Raw genomic sequence first — 12986 nt, 5'->3', positions numbered from 1 at the left:
CAGAACACTATTAACCTGCAGAGTAACCCCATATCTGCAGTCTAATAGCATTTATTTCACATGACAGGTTCCCTTTAAAAACAACTCATGTCTATGGGCACCATTAGAAAAAAGCAGATAAATATAAAAGGCATTGTTGTTATCTAAATGCATGTGTTTGTGGTTAAAAAAAAGTATAATTTGGCTTCTACAGTTTCAGTGTACCAGTATACATAGCAGATGGCAGAAAGAGTTAGCAGTGCACCTGTCAGTGAGCTCATCTGGCGGCACAGTCTGTATCTCTCTTGTGTTTCTTCTCATGAACTCTTCTAAGCTGATTTATCACCAAATCAAAGAACAGCTTTTATTGCATCTTAGACAAAAATAAATTCATAAAAGTATAAATGCCCCCAAAGTGTCCATATTCCATATAAACATTTACACTGAATTTTTTTTACTGCACAGGACATATATAAGTCAGTATTGTGACCCAGAGAATTCACACAATATTAGACTTTGTTCTAGAAGGTGAAAGAAAATAGTTTGGAGAATTGGAGAATATGAGCCTGAAAAATATTCTAGAAAACACTTTTAATCATTGCCCGAAAATTCTGATGTCCAACTTGTTTGTCTCCAGCTCCAAAAAAATCCCTCTCTCCAGCATTCTTTACCAGTCAATTAATTAGTTATTGGAGAGAGACAAGTTGAACACCTATTGCCTTGAACATACAGTAATTAACTTTGGTAATGACATTCTGAGCTGCTACTTTGAGGTTTTAGGTTTGGATATTAAAGAACATTACCTAAATCTAAATAGCAGATCTTGTCATGGGGAGATTAAGATAAATGTAAAATTGGGCGATAACCCAGTGACATGTAACTTCCTATCTGCTTAAAGAGGACGGAGCAGAATGAGGCTAATTTGCTTTGCAAAAATGTAGGAAAATGGTATTTTGAACTTTTTGATGTGGTGAATATTAGTGAATGACAGTGTGTTTTGTTGTAGCGTTGCTGATATAATTTACAATAAAGAATACATTTTATCTACAGAAACTCTGCATATTGTACAACAAATGGCATTAGAATCATCTGTAGCAAAAGGAAGACTAGAAACTCTCCAGATCTACAAAGTTCTTCAGTGCGTCCGACAGCAAGACAAGGAACAGATCGAAAAACTCACCAAATTTGGTGTCCCAAACCTCATAAACCTCACTGAACCCAAAAATGGAGATGGCGTTCTACACGAGGCTGCTGTGGCCAATAATGTGGACATGTGTCACTTTTTGCTTATCCAGGGAGCCAACCCTAACATGCAAGACTTAAAGGGATGTACACCAGCTATGAAGGCTACAGAATTAGGTCATGACTTAGTGCTGGAGGTTCTTCTGGAGGCTCAGGCTGACATGACCATTGTGAATAAAGAAGGAAAAGGTATCGGTAATTGTTTTGCAACAATTTGTTTTAATTGTGTGTGTGACGCTACTGGAAGCCCTACCCTGGGACATGGGGGACTCGGAGCCGGGTCCTATGTTGTCGATGGGGTGCAGCCGTGGCCCGGACCCGCTCCGTGCCCAGGGCCGTCACATTAAAAAAAGGATGGTACGGGCTTATCCGGGTTGAGTGGCTGATCTCGACTACGCCACCTGTGGCACCTGGTGAAGGCCACCAGTGCTGCTGCAGTCCGCTGAGGCCGGATGTTATGGCAGCCGTCGTTGTTACTACTCCCCACAGGCGGAGCAGGGCCTCAGGGCAGAGAGACAGGATGGAGGGGGTTGTAGTATAGGAGTTCTGGTGCTGAGTAGTGCGGTGTAATGCAGAATAAAGAGTCCGGAGGCCATAGGGGTTAACATCCAGGGTTTTTATTCACGGTGGAGATTGCAGTTGAAAGGCTTCTCCCTGCTCCTCGCGGAGTTCTGCGGTCACCAGAGACGGGGGGGTCCGACAACCTCCGAGTAAGTCCAGTGTTCAATCAGGACCCTGCACCAGAGTGTTCCTAGACTTCAGACCGGGTCCTTTCCTGTCTGTGTGTGTGTAGATAGGCTGGGTCTCCCTCTGAACTTGACTCAGAAAAAGGGTACGGGTGGCAGCTCCGCTCCTTCCGTTACCCGGTGGGATCCTCAGGGCCTACCGGACTTCCCTGACCAGGACATAGAGTAGCAAGGTCAGGTGTCGGGGGCCGGTACCCCTCTTGCAGCCGGAATCCCTCTGAATAGATCAGGTTGGCGAGGACAGGTGGCGTATACTGCTCCGTCTGCATCCTGCCCGGGATCCATTTGCTGTGGAGCTACACTCCTAAGCTCCGGGCCTTCTTGGTCATGGTCCTTGACCGGGCTGAGACATTCCTTATCTGCAACCTGCCCCTCGACCCAAGGCCGGGGTACGAGGGCCGTGTCTCCATCCTCTGCAGGTCAACACAGGATCCACGCTCAGAGAGGGAGGTCACGATCAAAGAACGATCAAAGAACCCAGAACCAAAATGGCTGTGTATTAAATATGAAATTTAAAGTGTCACTAAAATGTGAATCCTCCACCCTCACCACTAGTTGGTTCCCCCTATCTCTTGGTTCCCCAATCTCCCAATTCCTAGTAGGGGCAGCACCTAGTGCCTACTAGCCCCCTCTGGTGGGAGAAGTGTGGTGTTGGATGTGGAGGTAGGGTCCTGACCATCGCACTGTTCTTACCTCAGAGGAGGAACACCACACTCCATTAGAGAAGTGCAGCATCCCTGTGGCGGTCGAACCCTCAGGGGCGCCACATGTGCCTCAAGTTTTATTGTACCTATAATTCTATAGAAAGTTTATATTATGTAATTTTATCAGTGTGAAATTGGATTTCTAGTTTCAAGTGTACAAAATATGTTGTAGTTATGGATTAGTTTATCCTTAACACTGTGTATGAAGAACTAATTTTTCTGGATGTTCATTGCTTAGGTGATAGGTGGCGAGACTTAATCTCCACACCCGTCTATATTGAAAATGGGCTGGTGACCACTAACACAGTAGTTCCCAGCTCTGCTTATCATCATTTACGCGCACACACACATGCACACTATGTATACACTACCACATTTTGAAGCTCCTTCTAGGTATGTGACTGATCACATGACCTGACAGGACCTTCAGCTGGTCAGGACCTGCAGCAGTTGTGCAGCTCTAGTGATGTGCAGGTCCTGGTAGCCTCCTCTGTTGCCCTGCACTGGTCAGATTGATGAGTGTCGTGCAGTAGGAGAAAGAGCTACACTGATGTACAGTTCTCTCAGTGATCGGGAAGGATGCTGTGTCAGCATCCTCCTCGGTCATAGGAAGCTGTCTCCAGACTATAAGATGCACACACTTTTTAGCAAGATTTTTTCTTGCTTAAAAGTGCGTCTTATACATAGTCCAAAAAATAGGTAATTCTCTTACGTTCATGTTGTGGAAAATGTAGCACGAACCATGTCTTCTATTATTATAAAAGTGATTATTTTGCTCCATCCACAGGAATTCTGTTTTATTGTATCTCACCGAGTAAGAGATATTTCCGTTGCTTTCAATTGGTGTTAGCCTCTGGAGCTGATGTCAATAACACATCAGCAGAAGGAATACCGGTGCTACTGGCTGCGTGTGAACAGGCTCGAGATTGTAAAGAAATGTGTCTAAGATTGCTGGAGAAAGAAGCAAATCCCAATGCATTTAATCCGGTAAGAATGTCCATGATGTTTATATCTGACAGAGTCTAAAGCGGTTTTCTAGGATTATTTTTTTGGTAGCCTTAATCCATCAATATGTGTTCAGTGGAAAAACTGGTAGCCAAAGCATTTGGTGCAGCACAGTATTTTGTAGTCCTGGTCAGAGTGGAGAATCTGTATATGTGCCATTGCCCGATCCCACAGTTCAGCCCCATTCAGGCGAATAGGGCATAGCACAGGATAAACCGCAGTGCCGGACACAGGCTTATGTGCTTGACTTTTGGATATGGGACGGACCACTCCATCTTAAAACAACCATAACTACAGTAATCCTTGACACTGGAATAAATACACAAAGCCCATTATTTTGGTTGTCAAAATGGCCACAGCTTTTATTTAAATCACAGGATTAAACCAATCACATTAGGAGTCAGGTAAAGTGCTAGTACATTGGGATTCACCAGTACTGTGATATTCCCAGCTGTCTGACATACAGCACCGGGACAGACAGCCATAAATGGGTGGCACGCACTGGCTTGCCATTCAAGCAGAGCCAGTAAACTTTCAGGGCACCAATGATCCTATTATCCTCACTCCTGTGCTTAACCACCATGCCCGCCCCTGATTGACATTACATTTACAACATCCTTGAGGCTGGCCACCAAAGCCGAGCCTCTTCACCACCATGAGGTTTTACATCCTCTATTAGTTAAAATGAGTCCACCTTAACTTGTCTGCAACTTCCACCTGACTCCTAAACCGCAAAGCTGTGATGGGTTATAAATTCCAAGCCACATATGACACTTTTAGTCTTTTTTTATTTTTTTATTTTATAAATCACTTTGGTAAACTTACAAAGTAGATACCCCTGCAAAGGGCAAACTTGGCAAACCTCCGACTCACAAAGAGTCATCCTACAGCACTCAGGAGAGGAAAAACACCCTGTGGAGGAAACCTCTAGGGAACCATGGCTGAAGGATTGCCCTACTTTTGGGCTTAGAAGGTTAATGTTAATCTTAACTCTTTATAGCCATGATAAAATTGGACATGGTACAAGATATACAGTGGCTAAATAAAACAAATACAATAAAGCATACCTCAATATACAAGTTATGGGTGAATAAAGTGTTGTAGGACAGTGATTATAATAGGGCGGAAGGGCGGGTAATGTTTCCTCCATTTCATCTGATGAAAGAAAGAAAATAAGACAAGTCAGAGAGTTCCCTACTCTATATAAGCCCCACCCTCCTCACAGTAAGACCACAAACAATTCTGTGATCCTTCCTCTTAAAGCAGAATCACTCTTGCTTAAAGTCTGCTCAGCTATACAAACAAAGCTGCCAGTGTTAAGGGTCCACCCCTCCCAAAGTCATGTCCCCCTCTGCTTAGTGCTTCGGGGGTTTCTTTATGAAGTAGAAGAATAAAAAATCCACACTTTAGTGATCCTGACTATTTTTGGTGATGGAGTCCTTTTAATATGGCATAAAATCAATGTTATATGGTTCCATTTAGAAAACCGGTCGCACAGCTTTGATGGAAGCATCAAGAGAAGGAGCTCTGGAGGTTGTGCGCAGCATATTACAGAAAGGAGGGGATGTGAATGCTATTGATAACCAGCGGTATCATGCAGTTCATTTTGCTGCTAAAGGTGGATTTTTTGAGGTACTGTGCGACTTATTCTTATTTGTGTCTCTTGATTTTATTCCCATGAAATACAGGTAAAAATCTAATTATTTCCGGTTCAGTAATCTGTATAACTGCACTCTCCTTATGTATAATGTAATAAAGTTTGGAAGGATCGGCGTCTTTTACTGCCTGCGTAAGGTAAGGCACCTGATCCACATAATCAATAAATGGAGCCATACATTTCCTTTACACCTGATAATTATGTGTCTTTGAGTGATGGGTCCACACCACACATCTCGTCATGATACTAAAATTAGTTCCTCTACGTTTGTAGATCTTGAAGGTGCTGTCCGCATACAAAGGAGACATGGGAATTATTGCAATGGATGGGAACACAGCCCTTCACCATGCAGCCAGTGGTGGATTTGTTGATTGCTGCAAGTTCCTTGGACAAAGAGGTAATAGGAAGCTCTGAATGTGATCAGGATTTAATGATCTTTGTTTTCTGCTAATGACTTTAATTAGAGATGATCAAAAAGATTCACATGACCCTGGTTTAGTAGCCATGTCAGTAGTCCGTGGCTGCTGACCAGTGCCCTGTGAACCTACACCTACCGGCCGGAAGCACCAGGTATTTTTTGATTAGTAGGCCTGGCACAATGTCATGTGTGCGTCGCAATGCAACAGTGACATCGCACTGGGACTACAATTTAGAGGCACAACAGGGATTCCACCAAGTTGGTGGAGGTTCACAGGGCTCTGGTCGGTGGTCACAGCTACCGATGTGGCCACTAGACTAGGGCCCTGCAAATCTTTTTTGCTCATTTCAACTTTTGATGTAAGAAATAAAGGGAACTTGTCACTTGTCACATGTTCCTTTTACTTCATGTGGATGGACAGGTGCATGTGCGTCACTTACCATGAGTAGAAATCAAGCTACATTATTGGAAGATGACAAGGCATAGTAGGTAGTGTGGTGATGATCTAGGCAATGTTCTCCTGGGCTATGGTCTCTGACAGCAAGATAATGCCTCTGCCACAGTGCAAAAATTATTTAGGAATAGTTTGAGGAACATGAGTTCAAGGTGATGACATTTCTCCAAATTCTCAGATCTCAGTCCAATCAAGCAAAGGATGTGCTGAAAAAACAAGTCCCAGCGCTTAAGGGATTTTCTGCACATTTAGTAGTACATGTATAAATATTAATCCAGCTATCAAAATATACGCATACATTGAACAGACTTACTTATCACACATTTGCCTTGGTATATTGTGGGGGAAATGTTCCTAATACCAGCTTTAGTCCTAGTGGGTAATGCCAAGCATATGGCAGCTGCTGCATCATTGACCAGAAAGAACAAGTCTTGCATGCAATGATTAAGAACTTTTAGTTCGAAACGTGTTTGCTGTTCTTCTCCAAGGTGGACTTTTAAAATATTTTTTGCATGACCCAATAAAATATGGATTTTAGAAGATTTGTTCAGCTGGATCTTCCTGGTTCCTAAAGGAGTTGTTCACTACTATTGAAAATAGCCCAATGTATTTTTATGATAAATAGAAGCTTCTTTGTAAATACCTTCCTTTGCTGTTTCTGCCTGTGAGCGGCGCTATCGGTGGCCGCTCACAGGCATCATGTGACCCCCGGCTGCAGCCGGCTCTAACATCCGCTGATGTCACGTCATGGTTCCGGATGCAGCCGGGGGTCTCTGTCTTCTGCGTTCCACGGTGGATGCTGGGCTGTTGGCGGGGTTACCCCGCGCGTTACACCCGGCATCCCCTCTCCTCATTCATTGGGAAAGCACGTGGTGGATGCTGGGTGTGACGTTGGGTAACCCCGCCCACAGCCCAGCAGCCACCGCAGGGACCCTAGCACTGAGTCACGCCTCACTTGACGGAGGGTCACATTTTGCCTGTTAGCGGCCAGTGATAGTGTGGCACCCCAGGGGTCTGGTTACCACAGTAATAGCAATATTACGTCTGAGAGCAGGTGGGAGGTCTCCTGGTCAGGAACCCTAAGCATGCAACACTTCCTGCCCAGTCCTGGGAGGGGAAGAACTTCCCCTATATAAACTGGGGCTGAGGCGGGGTTAGAGGAGAAGAAGAGGAGTCCCAGACAGAGACACAGTCTGGTCTGGAGTGGAGCAGATACAGGGAGAGCAAGATCAGGAGCTATGTGGGAGCAGTGATAAAAGGGGTCAGAGACTGGAAGCTATAGAGCTCGTCCTGACTGAAGAGATCTCACCGGACAAGGAGTCCGAGGCAGTGGGGACTGATCCATACCCAGCAGCAGAAACCGACCGGCAGGGGATTTCAGGTCCTCTGGCCAAGAAACCCGAAGGCACGGTCACACGCAAGGGACCAGCACCGCCGTTGTGGAGCGGAGGCTACCAGAAGGCCCCGAGTCACCGGCCATACGGGTGAGCACCACACGGTACACTCAGGGACGTGGGCTACTTTTACCCGCTTCTAGCAAGGTAGCCAGGGAGAGTACAATAAGTTGGGGAGGCCTACAACTCCGCCTGGCCGGGGGAGATCCTATCTGCTCACGGACTGACCAGGCCCCGATCGCTAGCCAGTACTCCCGGGAGGGTCTACCTTTGCCACCAGTAAAGACCCTGAACTACACCGCACCGTCTCTGAGTGGTTCCTGGTGCCTGCGTGCAATTCTGCTATCCCCATCATCCACGTCCGCTGCCCTGAGGCCATACCCCTCCCGTTGGGGGTTATACTATCCACGCTGCACAACTATACCACCGGCCTCAGCGGTCTGCCCTGCAGCGGCGGCTTCATAACCGCATTCAACGGGTGGCGTAGTCGAACACTATAACATCTTCTACTAAATTCTGCCACTTGGTTTGACACCCTGGGCACGGACCGGATCGTCGCCACGAGGACTACTACCCCTATCAGATCCGGCTCCGGGTAGTCCCCGCGTGCGCAACGCTACACAACAGAGGCCCAGGGGGCGCGTCAACTTTGGCGTAGTCGGCAGGATTCCGTGCCCGCAACCACCGGGTACTGCGTGCCTGGAAAAAAAAAAGACTGTTAAACTTACCTGTGGTGAGGATTCCCGCCATCCGTGGAGTTTTCCCGCCATCCGACGCCATCTTCTGCCTTCTTCCCGCCATCCGTGGAGTTTTCCCGCCATTGGACGCCATCTTGAGGACGCCGCGCGGGAAGAAGAGGGGCGTGGACTCCGAAAGCGCGCGAGAACTGAAGCTCCGCCTCACGTCCGGACGTTGCGTAAGGTCCTGGAAGGAGCCCAGCAGACGCCGACGTCACAGGAGCGCGACGGAAGGTCCTCAACCCTGACGATCCACTGCGGAGCCGCGGCCTACGGAAGAGGATCATCGCAAGGTAGGCCACGGTCCACTAGGGGGGAGGAGGATGTCGGATACAGAGGAGAGCTTCACTGCCACAGCCACCGCCAGCGCCACCGCTGCTGCGGTCATGCCTTTCACTATGCCCTATATCCCGGGGGCAGCCTGGCTACCCCAGTACTCAGGGGAGTCACATACCCTAAATGACTTCAGAGAAAGGCTGGATAGCCTCTTCCAGGTGTACCCCCTCACAGAGGAGCAAAAAGTGAGCATCCTGGTGGCTCAATTAACAGGGGCAGCCCAAAGGGAGGTAAAGTCCTGGCCACTCGGGAGGAGGAGGACTGTCGCAGAGATACTAGCCCGGCTGAAGGACACCTTTGATACCCGTACCTCAGCCGAGATCAAGCTTAGATTCTACGGGTGCAAGCAGCGAGCACATGAGAATATAAGGGACTATGCACTAAACCTACAAGAGGCCCTGAGAGCCATTAAGCAGGCCGACCCTGACGGCGTGGGAAACGAAGACAAGCTGTTGACTGAACAATTTATAGAGGGTCTACATTGCAATGCCCACCGAACCCAGTTGCGGGCAATGGCCTTACAGGACCCTCATCTGGACTTTGCACAGTTCAAGGACAGAGCCATCCGGGTGCTCCGAGAACCGGCACCAGGTGGCGCTGTGACCCACAGACGCCCTACTACCACTTACCACCAGGAGACGGCGCCCTTGTCGGCAGGGCCTGTGGGAGCTGATGTGCAGGCTTTAAACAATGACCCGGCTACAGACCTGCACCATCAGGTCCAAGAGCTAACTAAAAGCGTTGCTGCGCTAACCCGAACTGTGCAGTCTTTACAGGTTTCTACTCCAGGGAAGATCCAGCTGGCATCCGGACCGGAGGACATCCCGTGGCGCCGACCAAGGAGGACCCCACCGGCCAGAGGAAAACCCAGCGACCGATACAACGAGGACGGACAACCCATCTGCCGCCGCTGCAATCAACCCGGACATATGGCAAGGTACTGTCCTTTAAACTGGCACAACCTGGGGTAGAGGGCCAACCCCTAGGAATAAGATCACCAGGCCCATCGAACTGGCGTGACAAATACGTGGGAGGACGTCCAGTCTTGCCTGTGGTACTGGATGGCATTCCTATGAGTGCCCTACTGGACACCGGGTCACAGGTCACCACCATCCCGTACGTGCTCTTCAAGCAGTACTGGAATGACTCGGATATAACCCGCTACCCTGACGACGACTTGAGTATCATCGCCAGCAATGGTCAGCCCGTGCCACAGATCGGATTTAAAGAGATGACCATTAAAATCGGTAAAGTCGAACTGGCAGCACAGGGACTGATCATTGTGGACATTGACAAGCGCGAGAGTCACCCAAAGATAACTCTAGGAACTAATGTGATTGAAAATTGTCTTGCAGAGGTGATTCTCATTTTACAGCAGGTTGCCAAGAACGCCAGTTCCGGCCAGCAGCGAGTGCTCCAAAAAGAGATCCGGGCACTGATGCGACGGCAACAGGTGGAACTCTCCGGTGGTGAGATTGGTAGCGTGAGAATGTGTGACCCTTTCCCTATTGCCATGCCCCCGAAAAGTGAAATGATGATTTGGTGCCGGGCAGCTATTGGTCTGAGAGGTAGAGATTACCAGGCAATGGTGGAACCAGTCTACTCAGACAGTAGGCCCACCATTTTGACAGCACGGGGGGTGGTCGATGTACGCCATGGGAGGGTGCCCGTTCGCATCATAAATATCGGGGAGAGAGAAGTACACCTGCCCCGGTATGCCACGCTAGCCAAATTGTTCACCATAAACCAGAATTCTGTACAGGCCGTGGAACCCTTGCCTCCATCTCAACCAGAGGAAGGTAACGGCTCTAAGCAACAAATGGAGGACTGGTGTCAGCAACTACATTTGGGTACTGACTCCACTCCCTCACACCAGAAACAGGGAGTCTATCGGGTGGTTCAAGAGTACGAGAGAGTGTTTAGTAAACACCCGTTAGACTTCGGGCGAGTAAAGGGGGTAGAACACCACATCCCCACGGGAGACCATCCTCCCATAAAGGAGAGATACCGACCCGTACCCCCTGCACACTACCAACACGCCAAGGGGATGCTTAGAGACATGAAGGAGGCTGGGGTAATCAGGGATAGCTGTAGTCCCTGGGCAGCTCCACTAGTCTTGGTTAAAAAAAAAAGACAACACCATGAGAATGTGTGTAGACTACCGGAAAATCAACCGTATCACACACAAAGATGCGTACCCCTTACCAAGGATAGAGGAGTCTTTGGCTGCTTTAAAATCTGCTAACTTCTTCTCCACTTTGGATCTCACTAGCGGGTACTGGCAGGTTCCTGTAGCAGAGGCGGACCGGGAGAAGACCGCATTCACCACCCCGATGGGACTTAGCGAGTTTACCTGCATGCCGTTCGGACTCTGCAACGCACCAGGAACCTTCCAACGATTGATGGAATGCTGTCTGGGACACCGGAACTTTGAGACGGTCCTGCTGTACCTGGACGATGTTATAGTTTATTCCAAAACCTACGAGGACCACCTGAAACACCTGGCGGAAGTGTTTGAAGCCCTGGCAAACTACGGTCTGAAGGTGAAACCGTCGAAGTGTCACCTGCTAAAACCAAAAGTGCAGTACCTGGGACACGTGGTGAGTGCTGACGGAGTGGCTCCCGACCCTGATAAGATCACCGCGATTAAGGAATGGCCAAGACCCTCTAGCGTAAGGGAAGTACGGCAGTTCCTCGGGTTGGTAGGCTACTACCGAAGATTCATTCCCGGTTTCACCAAAAAGGCAGCTCCTATGCAGGACCTCCTGATAGGCCAGTCCAGGAAGGCCAAGAACCAGAAGCCGCCCTTCAGATGGGAGAAGCTGGAAGAAGAGTCCTTCCGCCAGCTGAAGATGGCCCTCACGGGGGATGAAATCCTGGCATACCCTGATTACAGCCAGCCCTTTATCCTCTACACCGACGCAAGTAACATCGGGCTAGGAGCCGTACTGTCCCAGATCCAGCAGGGGAGAGAACGGGTAATTGCTTACGCCAGCCGAAAACTGCGACCCACCGAAAGAAACCCTGAGAATTACAGCTCATTCAAGCTAGAGTTCCTGGCAGTGGTGTGGGCAGTCACCGAACGCTTTAAGCACTACCTCGCCTCTTCCCGGTTCACCGTGTACACGGATAACAACCCGTTGACACACCTGGACACTGCAAGACTCGGTGCCCTGGAGCAGAGATGGATGGCCCGCCTGTCCAACTATGAATTCACGATCAAATACCGGGCAGGACGCTCCAATACCAACGCGGATGCCTTGTCCAGAATGCCAAACCTACCGGACGTAGGGGAAGATCCAGAGGAACTGGAAGAAGTTGAACTCCCCGCGTTCCACCGTCATGGGACTACCCAGTATTCCCACCGTGTAAGGGGTAAGCAATCCGCTACGTTCAACCCCTTACCTCATTACAACTGGGCGGAAACGCAAGACAGTGACCCCGCCGTCCGACTGGTGAAGGAGATGCTGACTCAGCCAGATGCTCGCCTTGACCCAGACGCTCCGGAGGAAACCAAGCAACTGTGGGCTGAGAAGAGTCGACTGTTCCTTTACAAGGGGAAGTTGTGCCGTAGAATGGTTAACTCCCGGACGCATGAACTGATCTGGCAAGTAGTGGTGCCAAGAAGAGACGCGGCTATGGTACTGGATGCATACCACGACGGAGCTGGGCACTTCGGATGGAAGAAGCTGGAGTTCCTGCTGCGCGGGCGGTTCCACTGGGTAGGCATGAGAGGAACCATCGAGAGGTGGTGCAGAGACTGTGGCCCATGCAACCTAAGAAGGAAGGATCGTGCCAGTCAGAAGACTCCCCTGCAGTCCATCGTCACCAGGCAGCCGTTGGAACTGGTAGCCTTGGATCATGTAAAACTGACCCCCAGCAGAAGTGGCTACGTCTATGCGTTAACCATCGTGGATCACTACTCCCGGTTCTTGGTTGTAGTCCCCGTCAAGGACTTAACGGCTCAAACAGCAGCTAGAGCCTTTCAGCAGCACTTCTGCCGTCCACACGGATACCCAGAGCAGGTGCTGACGGACCAGGGACCTGCCTTTGAAGCGGAAGTCTTCCAGGAGTTCTGCACTCTGTATGGCTGCCGGAAGATAAGAACAACACTCTATCATCCGCAAACCAATAGACTCTGCGAGAAGATGAACCAGGTGGTGATAGACCTTCTGAAAACGTTGCCCCTGGAAGAACGCAGTCTGTGGCCTGAGAAACTGCCTGATCTGGTGGACCTATACAACCACATCCCTGTAGGTTCTACCAACTGTACCCCGGCTTACCTAATGAGAGCAAGACCTGGTAAGCTGCCTG

At 49.1% G+C, this 12986-nt stretch overlaps 1 protein-coding gene across 4 annotated transcripts in view; it reads left to right on the top strand.

The window, feature by feature from the left end:
- ANKEF1 (ankyrin repeat and EF-hand domain containing 1) overlaps positions 1–12986 on the top strand; it is a 135538-nt gene that overhangs the window by 82010 nt on the left and 40542 nt on the right. For all 4 annotated transcript variants that reach the window (XM_073672231.1, XM_073672233.1, XM_073672234.1 and 1 more), the window contains 4 exons: positions 1030–1410; positions 3459–3658; positions 5159–5308; positions 5607–5730. In XM_073672231.1, coding sequence (XP_073528332.1) covers positions 1030–1410; positions 3459–3658; positions 5159–5308; positions 5607–5730 — 855 coding nt within the window. The remainder of the gene's footprint in view (positions 1–1029; positions 1411–3458; positions 3659–5158; positions 5309–5606; positions 5731–12986) is intronic.

The sequence above is a fragment of the Phyllobates terribilis genome, unplaced genomic scaffold (genome assembly GCF_046119375.1).
Source record: "Phyllobates terribilis strain yellow unplaced genomic scaffold, ASM4611937v1 Scaffold_3__8_contigs__length_932513732, whole genome shotgun sequence".
NCBI classification, from domain to species: domain Eukaryota; kingdom Metazoa; phylum Chordata; class Amphibia; order Anura; family Dendrobatidae; genus Phyllobates; species Phyllobates terribilis.
The sequence above is the reverse complement of the archived record's forward strand: the minus strand, read 5'-3'. Positions and strand labels throughout refer to the sequence as shown.